Below are 22,411 nucleotides of genomic sequence, written 5' to 3'. Positions count from 1 at the left end.
TGTTCACCTGCCTGTGTTTTCACAGGACTGGGAGCTGCCAGGGAGTGGGGACTGTGAGGCAGTCAGCTGCCTGGGCAGTGCCTAGTACAGGGCGGGTACATTCATTCTGAATGAAGAATACACTAAATAGTCTCTTGAACACCTTCAGTTCTTTTTAGTAAACACGATTCCTTGAATTCTATTTTACTGGCATCCGTACAGAGCCTCCAAACTGAGATATCAGAATTTGCCTGTCCATCCTGAAGCCTTAGCTGACGGGTTTCCATGACAACAGTGACTCCCCACCCTGCCAAGCGGATGAAATGCCCGGGCCGGGGAAGGACGGCCAGGAAAGCATGCCCCAGCGGCTGCTGCCCCGACCCGAGCTCCCACCGTTAGCACGTCCTCCAGCCCCAGCCACACTGACCTCAAAGCTCTGGCAAAGGCATCTTGCTAATTATAAAGTGACTGCAAGAATCAAACCCTTTCTATGATATTTGTCAAGAAACCGGCTGGGCACTCATGTCTTCAGGCCACATGGACAGCTTTCCATAACCATCCCCAGCTTGCCTCAATCTCCTAGGTAAAGTAAAGTAAGCACCTGGAGTCTTCCTGCAGCTGTTTTTCCGCTTGTCCCTGCTCTTTGAACTTGGAGGCATAAAAGCGGACAAGTGCCTGCAGGCTAGTATCCCTCTAGAGTGTATGTTTCGCACATGCTGTCGTTTTCAAATGGAGCCCTTGAAGATGTGTCAAAGATACACTGATTTCCTAGAAATAAATCTTGAGTGGATATAAATGATCACTTGGCCCCAGAAAACCCTGATAATATCCAAGGTCATGAAATATAATGGAAAAAAAAAACCCTGCAAACATTGTGATCTGCAAAACTGTTCTGTCCTTTGGCTTCAAGTCATTGTGTCTGGAACTGAGCGTATGGATTTCCTAGAAAAGTGGTTCTCAATCTTTGCTGCACTTTGGAAATGTCCCGGGAAAATACAATTACCTGGCAGTGGAATCCTAAACCCAGAATTCTGATATAATGCCACGACCTGTAATCTATGGCCCAAGAACCAAACCCATCCCTGTTTTAGTAAATAAAAGTTTTACTGGGACACAGCCAAGATCTCACATTTACATGTTGACTATGGTCGCTTCCCCGGTACAACAACAAAGTTGACTTTTTGCAGCTGCACCTACAAATCTAAAAACATTTACCATCTGACCCTTTGCAGGCAAGTTTGCCAACCATTAAGCGGGATTTTTAGTAAAGTAGTGGTTCTTAACAAGAGACATACATCAGAATCATCTGGAAAACCTCTTCAAAAGATAAGCCTGGACTTCATCCTGGAAAAGGCAGATTAAGATCTGGAGTGCTACAGAGGAATTTCCACTTTGTAAAAGCAAGGGATTCTAAAACACAGCCCTGTTTCAGAACCACTGTACTAGAAAACATGAAAATGTCAATGGACCTTCATGAATTCAAACTCTCCGGGGTGCTCGGGTGCTCGATATTATCCAGTATTCTGCATCTTCTGGCAGCTGACATGTTTGAGCTTCTAATGTTCACTGCTGAGTCAGGCCCCAAAGTGGGTGTTTTTATTTTTATTCTTATTCAATGTTTCTTCCCTTCTTTCTTCCTTCCTCCCTCCCTCCCTTCCTTCCTTCCCTCCGTTTGAGAGAGAATTCCAAGCAGGCTCTGCACTGTCAGCAAAGAGCCCGACATGGGGCTCCATCTCATGAATGAAGAGATCATGACCTGAGCCGAAACTAAGAGTCAGACGTTTAACTGAATGAGCCCTCAACTGGGTGTTTTTAAAATGCAATAATCAAAGGGGCACCTAGGTGGTGCAGTTAGTTAAGCATCCAACTTTAGCTGAGGTCATGATCTCGCAGTCTATGAGTTCAAGCCCTGCACTGGGCTCTGTGCTGACAACTCAGAGCCTGGAGCCTGCTTCAGATTCTGTGTCTCCCTCTTTCCCTGCCCCTCCCCAGCATCCCCCTCTCTTTCTCTCTCTCTCTCTCTCAAAAATAAATAAGTAAACATTAAAAAAATAAAATAAAATGCAATAATCAAAGACCAAATTGAAGTAATATCTGTGTATTCAAATTCCCAGATAGATCTCACTGCATTCACTGAACCTTCTTTTCCTTGAGGCTGTATTCTAAGGCTTCCCTCATATTTTCTAACAGATGTCTGAACAGTCCTTCAAATTCAATTAAATTTCTTTTCCTGAAGTTACCAGCAGTCTAGTGGGGGAGAAAAAGAAATTGACTAACAAAGGAATTACTGGAAACAGATGGTAAATGGGAGATCTAAAACATTTTTGTGGAAGAAAACCCAAGATGTGTGGTGTAATCAAGGCTCAAAAGCAGAGTTCCATTCTAGTCAATGAACAGACATTAAGGAAACGTTTGCAGACAGCCACTGTGGACAGGATACTGCCCGCTGTGGGCAGGGTAGATACTGTGGGAGTTAGAACCATAGTTGCTGTCCTCAAGCGACCAAGTGTCTGGTGAAGGCTTTAGACAATACCCCTCATAACAATGCAGAGCCCAGTGGTTTGCTCAGAAGAGCTGGGTACGTGTAGGGCAGAAGGAGGAAGGAAAACAGGAAGGTAAACAGGATCACATTACCTAACCTCAGGTCAGCCCGCTGTGCTGCCCCCAAGTCCTAGGACATTCCCCACACCCACTCTCTCCCCCACATTCTGAGATGACTCTTAACACACCTTCCGTCTCTTCAACCCCAAAGCTTCCTCCCCAACCTCACCGTCTGCCCCTGACCTTGATTCTTACTCCATAGAGGAAAAAGAAGGAACGGCCAGAACATAGCATCCCTAAGTTCCCACCACTGCATCTACCTCCCCATCCCCCCCCCCTCCAGCCTTGCACTTCACCTTGTCTTCTGCAGCCTTTCCCGCCTTCAACAAATGGCACCTCTTCCTCCTGTTTGCCCCATCCAGAAGCCTTGGAATCACCCCAGCGGCCTCGCTTTCTCTCATATCCCACCTCTAAGCCAGCAATCCCCTGGGGAGTCCTGGTGTCTCTATCTTCAGATTATAGCCACATTCTGTCCACTTCCTGTCACCACCACTGACACATCCTTGTTCTGAGCCACCATCGTCTCTCCCTCACAGATGATCACAGTAGCCTTCCAGGACGTCTCCCTGCTTCCTCTTTTCTCCTCCTACAACTGGTTTTCAACACCAGTCGCCATGGAGTTCCTTATACAATGCCATTTGTCTATGCAAACTGTGCATGGCTCCTCTCTGAGAATAGAAGGTTAAGTCTTTGCAGTGGGTGACAAGGGCCTGCCATCTGGCCCCCAACACTTTCCTTCCTTACCTCTCTTGCTGTGTTCACTCCGCTTTCACACCCTGCTCTCCTTTTGGTTCCATGAACACCCCCTCCCCCCATGTTCCTGCCCCAAGGACTTTGCATTGGCTCTTTCCTGGGTCTGGGTGCTTGTCCCCAGGTACCTGCAGAGCTCACCACTCACCCCCTAAGGTCCTTGCTTATCTCTTCAATAAGGTCCCTCCTTGACAACCCTATTTAAATCTGCAAACCTCACATTCCCTCACTTCTCTCCCAGACTTACGTTCTGCACAGCACTCATGGGCAAGGCTACCTCCAGCACATCCCTTGAGCCGCTATAGTGTTGCAGAAATGGAAATCTGCCAGAGAGAGCTTTCCAGAGACCATCTTCTTGACTGGTCACAAGTGCCCCTTCTCTGCCCACCCGCACCCTGGACCCAGCGGGAGGAGAGGCACATGTGCTCACCTCCACCTGGCATTACCTCCACCCCAATGACATGAGCATGTGACCATCAGGCTGCTACTGGCACCCTGGGGGGTGAGAAGCAAACTCAGTAGATGATGGGAACATGATCCAGAGGGGCACAGTCACGGGCCGTGAACATGTGGTGTGCCTTTCTGAGTGTGTATGCCCCCACGTGTGCCATTATGGGTTTACACAGGAAACTGCCCACAGCTCCAGAATCAAACCTCAAGACCTAGAATATTCCTCATATGGGTTAGTTTATGCCTACCATGTGAAAGCCCCCCCCCCCCGCCTTAAAAATAGCACCTTTGTGCAGCACACAACCTTGCATATGATAATCTAACACAGAGAGATTTTATTTATTTAGTGGCTTATATATTATTTTTGTTATTGTAGGAGTCCCTCCACTGGAATATAAGCTATAGGAGAGCTGGGAATCTTTCTCTATTCTCTTCACTGATAAGTTTCCAGCACACAGAATGTGCTGAACACATAATAGGTGATCATAAAATACTTGCGGAATGAGTGATTAGGTAGGTGTAGCACCCACACCCTCTCGGCACTCACCTCTCCACCCCAAAGGCTGCTTCCTGCACACCTCTGCCACTCTCTGCCCAGGGGTACCCCCTCTGGCTGAAGGAGCCCCTTGGCCTTCCAGCATACCAAGCCGGAAGTACCAGAGTCGATGCCCCCAAAGCAACCTTCCATTGATGGCAAGTCACTGAAGGTATCCCTTCAGCTGGGATAATGCTGAGCAAGTTCTGTGCTGTCGCCTAGAGTCGCCTAGGGGAATGGAGCTCCAGGTGGTACAGGTGGACCTTGCTTGCTAACGGCTCCCTTCACTCCCTGACTCACCCTCTTACTGATGTCTCCTGGGATCATATCCCAAGTCATTTGCTTGTGCTTCAATCTTTTCTCGGGGTCTCTGCACGTAGAACCCAACTAAGACAGTAGCAACGGACCGCCACCGGAAGTTTTGGGCAAGCAAGTGATCTACATTTCAAGCTCTGTTTAGTTTCCTTAATCAGGTAGCATCACGCAAAAGACAGACTAAAACAGAGAATGATGGGTGGCGAGGAACTGAAATAGGACAGCCCCACAAGGCACCCACCATGCTCCAGTAAGGACCATTAAACCTTGGGCACAGTAGTTAGTGGGCACAGGAAGCAGAAAAATAATATGGAGCATAACATTTCCATTGACGTTAAAGCAAAAGAGAAGGTACTTGCCTTTCATATCTCCAGCTACTGAATCTTCTGGACTTGGGGTAGAAATAGGGAATATGGGAATTCCTAGAAAAATTGTTTTTAAAAAAAGACAGAGAAAGATTAAGGAGATAGTAAAGTAAAACATTAAGTTGCACAAACTAGAAGGAAGCCCTTCAAACTTACTGCAAAGTAGCATGTAGAGCCTAATTTAGAGAAAGGCAATACCGCTTGCCACATTGAAAATAATAACAACTGAAACCAGACTGGTCAGACGTTCTGATTTGTATATTAAATGAACTGAAATGGATATTTTGTGCTAGCAATAGCTATGTCTCAGTCTGAGCAAGGATGAGCTTGGTTTCTCTAACATTTATTGGTTTTTTAATGTAAAATTGAAAATAGATTTTGTTTTTTTTTCAAGTTTTTCCCCCTAAAATTTGACTGATGCCACAAAATTGTTTCAAGGTTTTGTTTTGTTTTGTTTTTTGGTCACTAAAAAGGCAACTACAATTTCTGCTCATCCTGTATCTAATAATTACAGATTCTAAATTGACTAAACCTCAATTCAGTGCTACTATGTTTGGGCTTAAAAATTGGTTCCTTAAAAAAAAAAAAATTGCTTTCAGGCAGCCTGGGTGACTCAGTCAGTTAAGCAGTCGACCTCAGCTCAGGTCATGATTTCATATCTCGTGGGTTCGAGCCCCACATCAGGCTCTGTGCTGACAGCTCAGAGCCTGGAGCCTGCTTCAGATCCTGTGTCCTCCTCTCTCTCTCTCTGCCCCTCCTCTGTTTGTGCTCTTTCTCTCTCAAAGAGCTCTCATCCTCCAAATCAGGATACTCAATGGTAGGAGGGGGTGCTAGGTTCAGAATTCCCCTGGGACAGCAGGTGTGAGCCAGGACATATAGTCACCCCATTCACATGTGCCCTGCCCCCATGTCCCCACAACTCGGTCCGCTTTTCCTGCCACACAGAGCTGGGAAAGCAAGAACCAATGCAGTAATGGGGGGGGGGGGCGGGGGTAGGCGGGGGTTGAGACAGTGTTTCTTTGTCCTAACAGGACAGTGCAGTGTTTACACTTTTGCTGAACAAACAGAACCATGGCTCTTGTAACAATTTGCAGAGTTGGTTTCAGACTCTCCTGCTTCATGTTCTATAGTGTTTCTACAAGATACATACTTTTTCTCTCTGAGATGCTGAGATACTCAGATCACTGCAGTGGGGAGGGGTGGAGCCCGTGATAACTTGGCCTATCACACAGTGGGGGAAAGGGGAAACATATCCCCCTGCCACCCAAAACAATGTGTATGCAAATGGACATCTGGTACCGTTGACATTTCTTCCAGGTTTTTTTTGAACAAAAATCACACACATGGATCACTGTTAAATTGAAATTGCCAATATTTGACTTCTCTGACCTACTGGGATAATACTATGGTACAACCTAACGTAATCACCAGACATAAACAACTGACTATAAAATGTACTCATATAAACTTTATGTTCTGAACTTTTGGCAACACTTCCATGTAAACACAGCATACCTGGCCCCATTTCTGTGGTGAGCCCCCCACCGCCTGCCGTGCTCTCGGGAATTAATGCACAAGGCCCAGCTATGTCCCAAGAAAGGAGGCCTCTCCTTCTGCAGCCGCTACTTACTCAAGCAAAACGGGAAATTATAGTACCCAACTGCACATTCCTCACAGTTGTCTCCGCGGAAATTCGGTTTGCACTTGCAGCGGCCTGAGCCCGGCTCACAGTCATCTGCGTGTTCGGGGTTACAGCTGCAAGCTACGAGAAACATCAGGGTTCAGAGATCAGTCCTTCCCTTCACTGCACTTAATATGGAAGCTATGTCCCCAGGACTTCTCAGGCGATGTTTAATGCTCTACTATCGGTCACAGTTATTCTTGAAAGGGCACAGCCTGTTTTCTACTTCATACCCCGTCAATAGTTTGCAATGATCAAACCCCAGGGGCCCCCAGAGAACTCAGATAGGCTTCTGAGTTCTCCAGAATATAGTTTGTTACACTGAGCACTGCCCAGCTCACTGCAGAAGAAGAAAGGTCTGCAGAGATTACAATCAGAGGGGGCTGGGTGGACGTGTGCTGTAGCCCCTGGTAGGTCTGTTGGACACAGCCCCTCCTGGCCATGAGCCAACTGTGAATGTCCAGGGTGGTCATCATTACGCAGGTGTGATGCAGTCACAAGTGTGGGATGCCTGGACATCGACATCTCATATGTGGACAGCACAAGACCCTACCCATAACCCGAATGTTAGATTCCAGTGATAGGACTTACTAAAGGCAGTTTTGCAACCAACACGACTACTAGGTTTGCATTCCAGACAGACATACTTGGGCTGTAAGAGGCTTGGTAGCTCCTCACTTGGGACCTTTCCTTGACCTGGAAAGTCCTCACCTTAGACAGCAAAAATACTGTCATAACCCAGCTAAGTACATATCCTGTGAGGAACTGGGAAACTAGGGAGGCCATGGGCATCAAGCATCCCCCAGCCTGGCTTCTCCTGGTGTCCTCTGCTTAACTTGCTTAAGATGTACGTGTCCTGTGGATTCTTTACGCTATAGCCTATAATATCTCTGCGAGACCACTTCAGTGATGAAGAAAGAGGCTGGAACAGTGATGGAGATTGCTCTGAGATTCCAGAGCACGTACGTCTGCATTCACGGTGTCCTGGTCTCCTTTGCTAAAGCCTATTCTTCGTGGGCACAAGAAAAGGGATGGACAGACCTCGTGGGACAATGTGGGAGAGGGAGGGAAGACAGGAGCACTCTTTTAACAAGGATGAATGCCCAACAGAGGGGCAAATCGGAGTCCACACATTCTTTGGACCTGGATGCCCTCAAATATTAGTGATACGAAGAATGAATCTGGGGGTACAGTGGGCACAGCGGCCAACTTCAGGCCTGGAACTGCTTTCCAACTGTGACAGCCACCAAACATAAAACAGATTACACATGGAGGGCAAAGTCCAGTCTGACCTGTGTCTGACAGTTCCCCAGGGAAAACCCAGGGCATCTATCTGTATCACGGATGTGAAAAGGCACAGAGGCACCAGACAGATAGGACCTGTATCCTGGAGCTACCAGTTAGCGGGTTTTGCCACCTGGGCTCAAATATTTAACTACTCAGTTCAGTTTCTCCAGATCTAAAAATGAAAATAATAATACAATGTGAGTTGGTTGCATCAGACATTTGTGGAAGTATTTCACAACCCCGTGCATATAATGAGTGCTCAATAAATCATAGCTATTTTAGATACGATGACTATTATTAGATCCATGAAATTATGACATTGTTGTCTTGATGCTAATTCAGACAAAAATTTGAAACTATTGGAGCTCGCAGAAACATGAGGAAAATGGAGGAACATTGGTTACAGGGCTAGTAACGTGAGGAGCCCAACACTTTGTGTCTTCCTAGGTGCTTCTGATGGCATTTCATTCTATCTTAGGGAATAGCAGGCATACCTCGTTTTATTGTGCTTTTCTTTATTGTGCTTCGCAGATACTATGTTTTTTTTTTTTTTTAGAAATTGACAGTTTGTGGCCACCCTGCATTGAGCAAGTCGATCAGCACACTTTTTCCAACAGCATTTGCTTGCTTTGTGTCCCTGTTACATTTTGAGAATTCTCCCAACATTTCAAACTTTTTCATTATTACTGTGGTCAGTGATTACAACTAGCTGAAAGCTCAGGTGATGGTTAACACTTTTTAGCAACAAAGTATTTTTTCATTAAGGTATGTACTTTTTTTTAGACATGATGCTATTGCACACCAAATAGGCTATGGCTATGGTATCGTGTAAACATAACTTTGATAGACAACTGGAGACCAAAACATTCATTCAACCCACTGTATTGCAATAGTCGCTTTACTGCAATAATCACTTTCTCGTGGTGGTTTAGACTCGAACCCGCAATATCTCCAAGGTATGCCTGTATTATCAGTCCCATTTATATATAAGAAATCTGAGGCTCAGGGAGATTATGTAGCCAGCTGAGGTCACACAGCTAGAAGGAGTAGAATCAACAATGTGAAAAAAGAGGGAGGGAAGGGAGCTACTAGCCCATCAGAGTTTAGCCCGGTGACCACGCCAAAGTGGTACAGTACCGACACTCTAAGACACACCGAGTCGAAATGAAACTTACGGATGCAGCCATGTGGGGCATCCACTGGAACGCCGTAAGGGCGGTAATAACCCTTAGCACAGATTTCACAGTTCACACCAGCTGTATTATGCTAGAAAGAAACAGAAGAAACTTAGAAGGAAGAGTACCAGAAAAGTCCTTACTATTGTGCTGTTCATCCAATGAAATCATGGTCACGTACAGTTGCAATTTCAGAGTCAAAAAAATAAGTGTTCATCTTGACCTTGAGTCTCTAAGATCTGCCACAGGGCACTGGCTGACAGGTGGGTCTGGATTTTTTTTTTTTTCCCCATTGGAAGAAGAAATACAGGTAAGTTCCATGAACTAGATAGCCCAGGTTTTCCCCTCTGGCACAGAATTTGCTCAGTGAAACACCTGACATTTCAGTGAGAAAAACTCAAGAGCATTCTTCTTCCTCGCTCAATCAGAAGAACTAACCACCCTTAGGTTTATCCCAAGGACTAAAGGGTCAGGTGCGTATCTTTATCTTTCCCAAGTTCAGAAGAAACAACGCATACAAATTCTCTTCTCTCAACATCCAAATTTTATCTGTGCTTTAGTCATGACATCCTGTTCCAGACATTTCTGTTATGTGAATGGAAAATGTAGGTGCAAGTCTCCTACACAGAGCCCATTTTAAAATACAATAGTAGGCGGATTTTTACATGTTATGGTTAATCCTTGTTATTGTCACAAATCAAGTTGCCCAACATGTATCACCAGTTTCCAAGAACTATACAGCGCAGACCAACTCAATGTCTTGATCTCTAATTTGGAAACAATCAGAAGGACAGTGTTATTTCATTAATGAAAAGGGACGTAATAGGAAGTTAAAAGGAAAAAAAAACAATATAACACGCTTTGACCCAAAAGAAGTCTGCGTAAAATCAGAGCGGAGAACAAAGACCCTTTTCTGAATCCTCTTTCCCATTTTAGATGGTTTTATTAATTACAGATTTTTATTTACTACCACTCCTTGTCCTGTGGGCTAAAATCTGAATTCACTTTAACACTGAGGTCTAAAACCGCACTGGCCACTTCTCTGACTTAACATTTACATGCATAAACATTTAGGTAAATACGAAACAGCTGCAGTCCACTTCCCTTTAATCAAATGCCGATTAACCTTCTCAACTCTGCTGCTTGCACTGTGACTTATAATAGCCAGGATGTGAGGTTAATCTGGTTCCCCAATTTTTTCCCATTGAAGAAGGAAAATTTCTCTGAAGTGGGCAGCCCCACCTCTCCCTTCTACCACAAATTTCGGTTAATAAAGCACCTGCCACGGGTGCCATATTTTTTAAATTTATTTTTTAATGTTTATTTATTTTTGAGAGAGACAGAGCATAAGCGGTGGAGGGGCAGAGAGAGAGGGAGACACAGCATCAGCCGCAGGCTCCAGGCTCTGACATATAAGCACAGAGCCCGATGCAGAGCTCAAACTCACAAACTGCGAGATCGTGACCTGAGCCGAAGTTGGACGCTCAACTGACTGAACCACCCAGGCATCCCACGGGTGCCATATTTTTAAGACACCTGCCACGGGTGCCATTATTTTTAGGACACAAAGAACAGCAACAAATGACCAAAAGAGAGCCACAAATCGCCCACAGATGGAAAGATGCCTGTAGTTTACCACCAAATCTCGGGTGTCCTCTAGGACCCTCACCTTCCCGAGAGCAATGACACACCACTTTACCCACGAACGCTATGGCCACGGTTGGACCAAGGCCAGTGGTGGTTCTGTAATTTCTATATAGGAGGTGCTGGGGAAGCTGCCTCACTGGGAAGAATGGGTGCCTGAATTTGCATTTGCCTGACACGTAACACAAGATGAGAAAACCTCAAGCTGAAGAGTGAGGTGGGTGCCAATGAGATCTATGCAGGAGATAAGCCTACCTCGACCCCACTGACCCCTTCCTTTGGCTTCCTACGGAACACTCACCTAGAAACCCCCAGGCTCTGATAACTGACAATAATCTAAATCCTCTAAACATAACTCTTCTAAGACACTTCAATCTTCAAGTAAACCCCATCTCTCCTCTCAATTCCTCAACCACATCTACAACACTGTTGCTGGCTTCCATTTCGGTGAACCTCAAGCACATGGAGACACTTTAGTCTACTCACTGGCCACACTTCTGGGAAGTCTCTGAAGGGATTTTCCTGCCAACGGCCAACATGATCTGGCCTCTGTTACTTCTCTGACCTGTCTGTTCCGGCTTGCTCCCCTCCAGCCACATGGGTGTCTCGCTCCCTCTCAGGGCCGCTGCCCTGCCATCCCCTCTGCCCGGAATACCCTCCCCCAAACAGATGCCTGCCTCATTCTCCGGCTTCTTCCAGGTCTTTACCCCAATGCCACATCCTAGGGAACTGGCCACCCTAATTTAAACTTCACACACCCCAAACCAATACTTAAAATAGTAAACCCCAGAAGTAAAAATAAAATCAATAACATATGAGAATATGGCCATCTCTGCAAATGCTTGCCCTGCAGGATAATAATCTGGCTGTCCTACATGCTGGCTGATTGGCCATCTGAACGTCCCCAGGCCCAGCTCAGAGCTTATGGCAGATAGTTCTCATTGTGTTATTACCGGAACTACACAGAATGGGAGATAGCCAGGTTAGCTAGTGCCATGGACTGAATGTTGGTGTCCCCTTCCAAAATGCATATGCTGAAGCCTCATCTCCAGTATGATGGTATTTGAAGATGAAGCCTTTGAGAGGTAATTAGATCGTGAGGGTGGAGTCCTGATGATGGGAATAGTGCCCTTATGAGAGAGATGATCTCTCTCCACTACGTGAGGACACAATGAGAAGGCAGCCATTTGCAAACCGGAAAGTAGGCTCTCACCAGATATTGGATCTTCCAGCACCTTGATCTTGGACTTCCCAGTCTCCAGAAATAATTCTTTACTGTTTAAAGAGTATGTACCTGTTCTGTGGTACATTTATTATAGCAGCCTGAGCTAAGACAGCTTGGTTTCTGACAGGCACACCTTGCTGTAGGGTATGTGTATTCTACCAGGAAATTCCAACTTTATCTTGAAGCATCGCCTTGCAGCTCACCAAGCCAACTGACCCTGCTATGGCAGCAACCCCCCACTCCCCTTCCTTGTCAAGACTCCCTATGTCCCTCAGTACGTGACATAGGCCAGGTTACATTTTTTCGCCAAATGAAGAGCAAATTGTCCCAACATCATTTCTGTAACACCCTGTTTCCTTTCAATTAAAAATGCCAATATTACTATAAACCAAATCTAAACATCTACATGACTGTGCTTCTAGATTCTCTATCAGAGAATGTTTTGCTATCTTCTAAGACAAATTTCCCCCATAATTATTCATCTCTTCTAAACTAAGTGTCTATCCTCCTATAGTCTTTTATTGATAAGAACTTTAGAATCAGTCTGTCAATCTTCATTAAAAAATCTCCTAGGAATTCTTTTTTTTTTTTTTTTTACTTTATGTATTTTGAGAGAGAGGAAGAGAGAGAGAGAGACAGAGAATGAGAAGGGGACGGGCAGAGAGAGAATCCCAAGAAGGCTCGGTACTGTTAGCGCAGAGCCCGATGTGGGTCTCGAACTCATGAACCATGAGATCATGACTTGAGCAGAAACCAAGAGTCAGACACTTAACCGAATGAATCATTCAGGCACCCCAAAAATCTTCTAGAAATTCCGATGGCTATTGCACTGAATTTACAGGTTGGTTTTGAATAAATGGTATATTTATATACTGAGTCTGGAAACACATCATGTCTCTCCATATAGTCTTCTTTTATAAACTCCAAATAAGGTTTTATAGGTTTGGACGCAGCCCCACAGTTAATTCTTTTATTTGTTGTTTCTTGGAGTACCTCCAAATCATTCCATCCATCATAGCTATGTTCTCCTGCATGGATATGTTTCCACTTTCTATCTTTCTGGAATCACTTTCTGAAATCCCTGGTCTGTTAATGACACTTTTTCTTATTTTTCATGCTATTGTGGATTCCGGAAGGAGAGGATATGTTGCTTGTTTGCGATCTTTTCTATCATATTGTGGAACTTGTTGCAGGACGAAATGTAGCCATATGTGCTCTATTTCTTGATCCCATGTTAGCTTTGTGTGGTGCATGTACGTGGAGGAGACAAGCAGTTTGGAAACAGTGCAACCAACCCATCAAGGACAACAGCTAGGGTGCAAGCTGGAGACTTACAAGTCATGTCTCCACAAAGAAGCTAAAGACTGATTTAGCTAGTGGAGATAAAGTATCTTCAAGCATCCTCTCAAACAACATGGGTAATCTTCAATCTTAATAAGAACATCAGTATTTCATCAAAGGAAAGAAATCAAGGAGTCAACGCCCCAAATGTTGTGTTCCTTGCTTCTTTCATTGCTCTTTCCCCCTAACATTATAAAAATTTCAAATTTTACAGTGAATATCTGTACATGCTCTATGTAGAGTTTATCATTAACATTTTACTCCACTTGTTGTATCACATAATTATCCATATACTCACTTCTCTATCCACTAATCCGATTTTTTATGCATTTCAGAATAAAGTGCAGATATCAGTTACTGTCCCCTACATCTTTAACACGCATATAATTAACTGCAGTTCAACGTTTATTTAGTTTTTTTTTCTTTTGGTGTAAAATTTATATACAAGTGCAAAACTCTTAACTGTACATTCACTGAGTTATGATGAATGAATACATCTGTGAAACCCAAGTCCCTATCTAGATATAGGACACCACCATCACCTCAAAAAGTTCCCCACACCCCTTTCCACTCAACTGTCCCATCACCACCTCCCCAGAGTCAACCATGGCTCTGATTTTTCCCACTCCTGATTAGTTTTCCCTGTTGCAGAATTTCATTTAAATCACCCTGGAACTTTTCGTATTCTTTTTTGTAAGTCTTCTTTCACTTGTGTTAAGTGTTAAAGTTCTTGCATTTTGTTGCATGAATCAATAGTTTGTTGCTCACTATTGGTCACTGGTATTCCAGTGTATAAATGTGGCAGTCTGTTCATCCATCTTACTGTTAGTAGACACCTAGGCTATTTCCAGGGTGAGGCTATTGTGCACACACCTGCCATACAAAAACTGCTTGTAAACATGTTTCCATTTCTCATGGACAAATGCCTACGAGTGGAATTTGTGAGTCATGGCGCAGGTGTGTGTTTAGTTTTATTTTTAAAAACTGCCAGGCATTTTCCCATAGTGGTTGTACCATTTTTTACTCACGTCAACGATGAGTGAGAGGTATGACTACTCCACACCCTCACCAAAACTGATGGTCAGTCATTGTCATTTTAATTTGCATTTCTCAGATGACAAATGATATTAAGCCCTTTATTGTACACATATCGGCCATTTGCGTGTCTACTTTTGTGAAGTGGCTATCCAAATCCAAAAATATTTTATTGAGTTGTCTTTTTATTATTGAGCTGTGGGTGTTCTTTATAGATCCTGAATACCAACCATTTGTCATTTTTAGGTTTTGTGAATATTTTCCATCTGTGGCTAGCCTATTTGTTTTCTAAATAGTGTGTTTTGTGAGCGAAGTTTTAAATTTTTGATGAAGTCTAATTTGTCAATTTTTCACGGTCATTGCTTTCTATGACCTAAAAAAACTCTGCTCGTGTTCTGAATCACAAAGATAGTCCTCTATATTTTTCTCTAAACCACTGCAGTTTCCACTTTACTTTAGTCAGATCTGTATTGATTTAGCTTTTATGTATGATTTGAGGTAGTGATCAAGGTTTATTTTTTCCCATATAAATATTCAGTTATTCCAGAACCATTTGTAGAAAGGAATTTCTCCCCCACCCCCCATCCCCACACTGGATTGCTTTGGTATTTTCATCAAAAACCAAATGTCCATATTAGAGTGGTTCTGTTTCTATACCCCCTATTCTGTTACACTGATCTACTAACCTATTCTTATGTTGATATCACACTGTTGTGATTATTGTAACTTTACCTTTAGTCATTAAGTAAGATAATGCAACTCCTCTAACATTATTCACCTTCTTCACAACGGCTTTATATATTCTAGGTCATTTATGTAACCATATAAACTTTAGAATCTGTTTGTCTGGGGTGCCTGGATGGCTCAGTCAGTTAAGCATCAGACTTTTGATTTCAGCTCAGCTCATGATCTCACGGTTTGTTTGGGATTCTCTCTCTTTCTCTCAATCTCCCTCTGCCCCTCCCCCACTCTCTCTTGCTTGCTCTCTCTCAAAAATAAATAAATAAACATTTAAAGAAAACCTAGAATCTGCTTGTCAATTTCTACCAAAAAAAAAAAAACCTGCATTCAAGCTGTAGATCAATTTAGGGAGATTGAGGTCTTAAAATGGTAGATTTTATGTTATATATGTTTTATCACAATAAAAAATTTAAGTCAATTATGCTAAGTATGTAACTTAAACAAGGCATTTCAGGTTTAAGTTGGAAAAAATTGCAATGAACGTAAACAAACTTCAATAATTTCATATGCAAAAGAAAAATGCTTTCACAGAACCACTATGAAAAAAAGGACCACACTGATGTTTTCTGGAACAGCAAAATATAAAACAGAATATCTCTAAAAGACGAAAGAAGAACAAAGTATTTTAAAGGACATTGAAGGACACATTTTAAAGACACATTAATCCTTCATCTGGAGAAAGGATTCTACCTACACATCCCAGTGCAATGCTTCTGCGACTTTAATGAGCAAAACTATCACCTGAGGGTCTTATAGAACATAGTCTTAAAAAGATCCTGGGATGTATGAAACCTGTGATTTGTAAGAAACTTATGACTTCTATTTTACTTATATTAATTAACAGCAATAACAAATGGTATAACATGTGTGGAGTGGGAGAAAGATGATGGTGGGTCTTTCTAAGGACTTGGGGCCCCGGATCCATAAAAATGGGCATCTCATGAAAACAGCACCCCTTTAACAGTAACGTTAACAAAGCATCACTCTAAAAGCACACAGAACAGAGTGACAATATGGACCAAATTCACGAACATTGTACCTTCCTGTACCACACATTCCTCTTGGCTAATATCTAGTGAACCCAACTGTCCTGCAGAAGGGATGAAAAATCAGTGTTTCTTATTAAGTGTCAACGGCAGACTCCATTAACTGATCACAATGTACTTCCTCACTGAGTCTAGATTCAGAAACTGTCTGAAAACAAGACTTAGGATCAGCGCCGAAGTTGACACCTCTTTGCCCTCCCATCTCAGACTCTTTCTACCACAAGATGGAGAGCATCCATGATGACAGTCGGGGATTCTCCTCTCTATTCAGGCAAAGATCTAAATGGAAAACCTAATCAGGAGAATCTGGGCAAACATGTCTCAGTCCATTTTCCCTACAATCCTTGAATGACATCCAGCTAACAAGGACTTTTGTAGACAAAAGTCATGTCTATAGAAAAGACTAATGAATGCTCCTTTCCTACGGTGACATATCCACGTTGACCTAAATGGTGACTCACCTGACAATTAATGCAGACCCCTCCACCTGCATAGATGCCTTGGATATTCAAGCTTCCCCGCTGCCTCTCGACATCAGGATCATAGTAACAGTCGATGGCATGACCATGGCAGTTGCATGCTGAAAAAGCCATTCTCAGTTAATATTCCACCATTACTGTGAGACACTTAGTAAATTCCCCTAGATAGGATTACCACTCATTAAGCCACAAGTAAGCCTATTCTGGAACACGAGACTCTCGGTGGGAAATTTTAGGGATTTTTTTTTTTTTATTATTATTTTTTTTTTCAACGTTTTTTATTTATTTTTGGGACAGAGAGAGACAGAGCATGAACGGGGGAGGGGCAGAGAGAGAGGGAGACACAGAATCGGAAACAGGCTCCAGGCTCCGAGCCATCAGCCCAGAGCCCGACGCGGGGCTCGAACTCACGGACCGCGAGATCGTGACCTGGCTGAAGTCGGACGCCCAACCGACTGCGCCACCCAGGCGCCCCTAGGGATTTTTATACAAAGACTAATCTGTAACAATATGCAATGAACAGTTTCTTTCATCTGATATTGAGTGGGAGTGGCTTCTCTTAAAAAAAAAAAAAATAAAATGTATAATTACAACAAATGGAGATAAACCAAAATGCCAATTAAGCGTCAGGCACAATGAGAATGTTACTTCTACCGCTATTACTACTACTAACAAGAACAATTGAGCTCTCGGTACACTGTGAAAAGTGTTTTATGTGTGATATCTCACTTAATCTACACAACAACTCTCAAAGGTAGGTACTATTATCCCCCTAGCCCAAATGGGGAAGCTGAGGCTTAGAAAAGTTAAAGGCTGTCGCCAGTAAGTGGCAGAATCTTGACCTGTATTTGACTCCAAAAACTACTCTCTCAGCCAACACTCTAAGTTTGTCATCTCGGCACTGTTTATAGAGCAATAAACTGGACATAATCTTAATGTCTAATTGTAAGGAAATGGTAAGCAAACAACAGCATATTTGCTTGGCCATCAGTTCTATGAAGGCAGAGACAGCTCAGGTTTTGTTTGCAACAGAGCATAGTCCCTGGCACATAGTGAATGCTCAACAAACAGTTGTTGGATGCACTTGAATCCACAGAATAACAATATACGTGCCATCCAAAAGGATGTCAAGGAGTTTTTAATAATATGGGGAAATATCTACAAGCATCAAGTGAAAAAGAGCAGGATATAAAATTGTAGAAATCATTATGTAAATAATCTAATTTAATAATAAGACTAAAGTCTGTATGAACAAAACACTAAAATATATAACAAAGTATTAGAGTGGTTCTCTTTGGGGGGCGCCTGGGTGGCACAGTTAAACGTCAGAGTTCAGCTCAGGTCATGATCTCGCGGTTCATGAGTTCAAACCCCGCGTGGGGCTCTGTGCTGACAGCTCAGAGCCTGGAGCCTGCTTTGGATTCTGTGTCTCCCTCTCTCTCTGCCCCTCCCCTGCTCACGCTCTGTCTCTGTCTCTCTCTCTCTCTCTCTCAAAAATGAATAAACATTAGAAAATTAAAAAAAAAATAAGAGTGGCTCTCTTTGGATAGCAAAATTATTGGCGATTCTACTTTTTAAAATAATAGTCCAAGTTATCTACAAGTAATGTATAATACTTCTAAAATTAGAAAATAGAATTTAAAACCAATTTAGGGTTTGCCAAGATGAAAAAGATCTAACATGAGTAAAATTCTTATTCTCTTCTAGAGAGACTATATATTCATTACATCCCACATAGATCAAATTTTCCAGGTCTTTCTAGCAATTTGTATATTTTAATCAAGTTCCCAGATAAATCTATTATGGAAGAAAATTGAGGTAGAATTTCAAGTTACCCTGTTTGTAGCAGGCTGAGTACCTTCTTATTTTCATTTCTTCAGTGGTGCCATGATTTAAAAAAATTCAGGGCATTCATATTTACTACATTAGTTATTTCTCATGAATTATGTTTGTTTTAAAATACACTCATTCAAATGGAATTTAGAAAGCATCTAATGAATGGATCTTAAGAGGTCTGATTTCTAAATGCGGTTTTTTGTCATTTGTAATCATTTTGGCAAGTTTACACAGCTTAAAAATTAACGACGGGAAATTTTTAAATTTTCCTACGTGCTGGAGTTAAGCGTGCCATTCATTCACTGAAGGATTCCACTCAACTAGAAAACCAACCAGGCTGCTCATGTTGGAGTTCACGTGATAACATTCATTCAGTCAAAATATCCTACACCAGTACTCAAAAGCACAGGGAGAAACAATTCCTGATCATTATCCTTCCCTCTTTCTGATCCCATTATCCAGGGGTGAGGAATGCGGAAGGCACTGGGAGGGAACCTGTTAGCTAAGACTCTAAATGAGAAGGGCCAACCCAGTAACACCCTGGCCCTGGACAGAAATGCACCTGGCGTCCAGCTTGGGCAGCATCAACACTTTGCAACAATGTTAGAACCTCTCCAAGCGCTCTTGGAACTCCTCCATAAAAATCCTTTTGAGCGTCTGCTAGCCGCAGAGATCACACCACTCTTCTCTCCTAACAGTTAAACATTTAGCCAAAAAAATATAAGGTACAGATGCTTTCTTTCCCCCCTACTTCAACAAACCTGGATCCAAATACCTTTTGATCATTTAAAACCATCAAATCCATCTTTAAATGCTAAAAATATACAGGAAAAAAAAATAGGCCACAGTCTCCAAAGCCAATAAATAAAACTTACAAAAATGTTTTCAGCCACTGATATAAATACATGGCTTCCTAAGATGGGTTTAAGAGAGAATTTTTAGTTGGATGTCTTTGGGCTTGTTAAAACAGGTGTTTTATGGTTGTTGTTGTTTTTGACTTTATATTACAACATAATTAAAAGCAGCCATTTTCATCTTTTTTTCCTTCCTTCTCTGATCCCCTTCACCCTGCACCTGCCTCAATCCTACTGCAGTATCCACCGCTCCCTGCTTCCTGCTCTCAGTATAGACACCAATCTCACCACCTTCTCCTAACCCCTGTCTCAGAGTAGTTAGGATTCCTATCTAGTATTGCATCCTAAGAAATGGTAAGGGTTTATAATTTAATAGTGGTTACATCATATTTTAGACTGCTAAAAGGAGAGTCCGGCATTAAGTGAATGCTTAATGCATATTAGCAATTATTACTGCTTTATTTTTGTTCTCACGTTCCTATCTGAATTCGGAATGGGGCACTTTTACCTCCAGTCTGGGAGTCATTACCACAGACCTGAGTCCCTAAGCCTGACATGACCCCACCCTCTTCATAAGCTCAGGGAGTGGGGGGATGGGGTGCAGGAGGATACTAAGCACCAGTCCTCACGGAGAAATGGGGGAAAAGCGTGGGCGGGGCCTTGCTTCCTGGTGCCCCTCCCCCAGCGCTCACCTTCGCACTCATTGCTCTGCTCCCACGTGGCGGGCCGCCAGCGCCTCTGATTGTACCCGGCACAACAGCGATCACACGTCTTCCCACAGGTGTGGTGCTGGCATTCACACCGAAACCTGGGCATGCGGTGAAGCACATCTCAGTTATTCAAACGTTCTGATTAGGATCATTTGCTCCTGTGTGAACACCCGACCGTCATCGTGGTTACCCAAGGTACCATTCACAGGATAATTAGGAGAACAACGCACGTTGCATGTATCACTTCAAATCCCCCTCTCACCCTCCTTATCATCTCTATCTTATAGATGGTGACACTGAGATATGGAGATACCGAAACACTTGCAAAGGTCAAGTGATGGTAAATGGAGAGCCAGACTTCAAACCTAAGTTCGTCTGACTCCCACGTTCCAGGCTCTTTCTTCTGTATCACCTTAGGTAGCAGGCAATGAATGCAGGAGCAAGCAAGTGCTGAGTGTACTGGAATGTGTTGAGTATCACTTCTTCCCAAAGATCCGGAGCAGCCCTGCGAGAAAGGTCTGCTCAGGTTTCTTGCTCTCAACCTGGGGTGGTGCACAGAGATTCACCAAATCCAAGAGCCAGTTTCTAATTAGATCTCAGAAAACCCTGCTCCAAGAGGTGCCCCAGCTCCAACAAACACCTCCCTGCAGGGCCAAAAAACTGAGATTACTCAGCAAGGCAGAGGGGTAACAATCTAAAACTCTACATTCAAAGGATCAAACATGAGCCTTAAAATGTTTCCAAGTTAAAATGAAAACGTTGCCATGGCTTTCGAGTAGAACTCCAGGCTCTGTGTTCTCAGTCATCTGTGCTTGAAAAGAGGATTCAGAACAATCCTCACTGGGCCTGTGGGGATTCATTCTCTCAACTCTTCTGAGGGAAGGGAGGGGATAGCATATATTCAGTTACACTCCGAAAAAAGGTTATCATCCCTCTCCCAGGCCGGCTGCCTGTGAAAGCAAATGGACACAGATTTCACTGACCGCACTTTCATCAGTGCTGAAATACAAATGGACTTTTAGTAGACAATTTCAGCTCACTGCCAATAAAGTATTTGCTTAAGCTGAACTGAAAGAATTTAAGGGAAGGTTGCTTGAAGAACGTATATTCCAAATACTCTCATTGGAAGATAAACATTTTTTTCTACTCTCGCAGAAGGAGAAAAAAAGAATGGGTACTAGTCTGAATCATATTGGAACCCACAAAAAATTGCTTCTTCTGATTCTTTCTCAGCCTAGGCTGATGGCTGATATAGAAAACTCATCCTTGCATCTGATAGAAGGATGTTATTGAAAATGTTGACCAGAGAATTCTCTTCATGACGATCACCCCACCCCCCTCCCAGAGAAATGTCTCATCTGATTCTAGTGTCAACATTCTTCTCCTAAACAACTGATCACTTTTTAGGTTATCATCGTAGTGAAATAAGAAATTAGGCAGGTTTCCCCTTTTGAGTTGGCTGCTAGGAAGCTCAGAATTAAATTGGTGATTCACCCGCATTTCCATATACCAAGGTCAGCATGGTATACACGCTTAATTCAAGGCTTCTTCTGTCTTTTCACGGGTTCTACTTGATTAGCAACTAACTTTGCTGGTTGTCCAGACCTTTGCTCCCTCCATTACATCATTACATCCCCTTAAATAGGTTGTAAGATTTTTTCCTACCCATGGATGTGGATTTCCTCAGCATTTACATGGATAACCTGTCGGGCAGAAGCAAACCAGCAGGCAGAGGGAGGCTAGGCTGTTGTGCTGGCGTAACGTGAGGCAAGGGGAGACAGTTTCTCTACTCACCTTGATTTCTTACTCTGCGCCACCCAGTACGGAACCCCTCCACGTCTGCCAAGGTCAACACGCTTGGCAGCACTTCCAGGCAGGAAGCTCAGACTTTCTTCGATGACTTCAACTCCTCTCCCACATGGAGGGAGGCCATTTTGTCTCAGGCCCCAGGACATTAGACCGACCTCTTTTCTCCCCTCTCTCTCCAACTCGGGACTTCTCTGACTTCTAGTGTCTCAGGGCCATACCCTCCAGGAGGCTACATGTGGCAATGGATTAATCATTAATAAACAAGTGCTTGCCAGTTAAAGGCTGGTGAGTTGATGGATTCACGCTGTTGTGTCATCCCCGAAGGAGGGCTGACAACATTAGGGGTTGCTGCTGGTCAGGAACAGGGCTCCCTACCACCCAAGATGGTAGCTGGCACCTGTCCCTGAACATGAAGCCTGATGTTGTACAAACCTCAATCTGATTAAAACTAAAACGTCTCTGGTAAATGCTGCTCATGGGGAATTGTAGATTCTAAATAAAACATTGAGAGAAAATTATTACTATATCTAGCATCCAATCATTTCCAGCCACA

At 43.3% G+C, this 22,411-nt stretch overlaps 1 protein-coding gene across 4 annotated transcripts in view; it reads right to left on the bottom strand.

The window, feature by feature from the left end:
* LAMA3 (laminin subunit alpha 3) overlaps positions 1–22,411 on the bottom strand; it is a 274,575-nt gene that overhangs the window by 172,313 nt on the left and 79,851 nt on the right. For all 4 annotated transcript variants that reach the window (XM_042961482.1, XM_042961481.1, XM_042961480.1 and 1 more), the window contains exons 7-11: positions 20,032–20,147; positions 16,632–16,750; positions 9,139–9,229; positions 6,626–6,757; positions 4,990–5,052 (exon numbers count right to left, since the gene is read on the bottom strand). In XM_042961482.1, the coding sequence (XP_042817416.1) occupies positions 4,990–5,052; positions 6,626–6,757; positions 9,139–9,229; positions 16,632–16,750; positions 20,032–20,147 (521 nt within the window). The remainder of the gene's footprint in view (positions 1–4,989; positions 5,053–6,625; positions 6,758–9,138; positions 9,230–16,631; positions 16,751–20,031; positions 20,148–22,411) is intronic.

This window comes from Panthera tigris, chromosome D3, assembly GCF_018350195.1.
Source record: "Panthera tigris isolate Pti1 chromosome D3, P.tigris_Pti1_mat1.1, whole genome shotgun sequence".
Classification (NCBI taxonomy): domain Eukaryota; kingdom Metazoa; phylum Chordata; class Mammalia; order Carnivora; family Felidae; genus Panthera; species Panthera tigris.
Note: the sequence above shows the minus strand (reverse complement) of the source record. Positions and strands in the feature narration are given on the sequence as shown.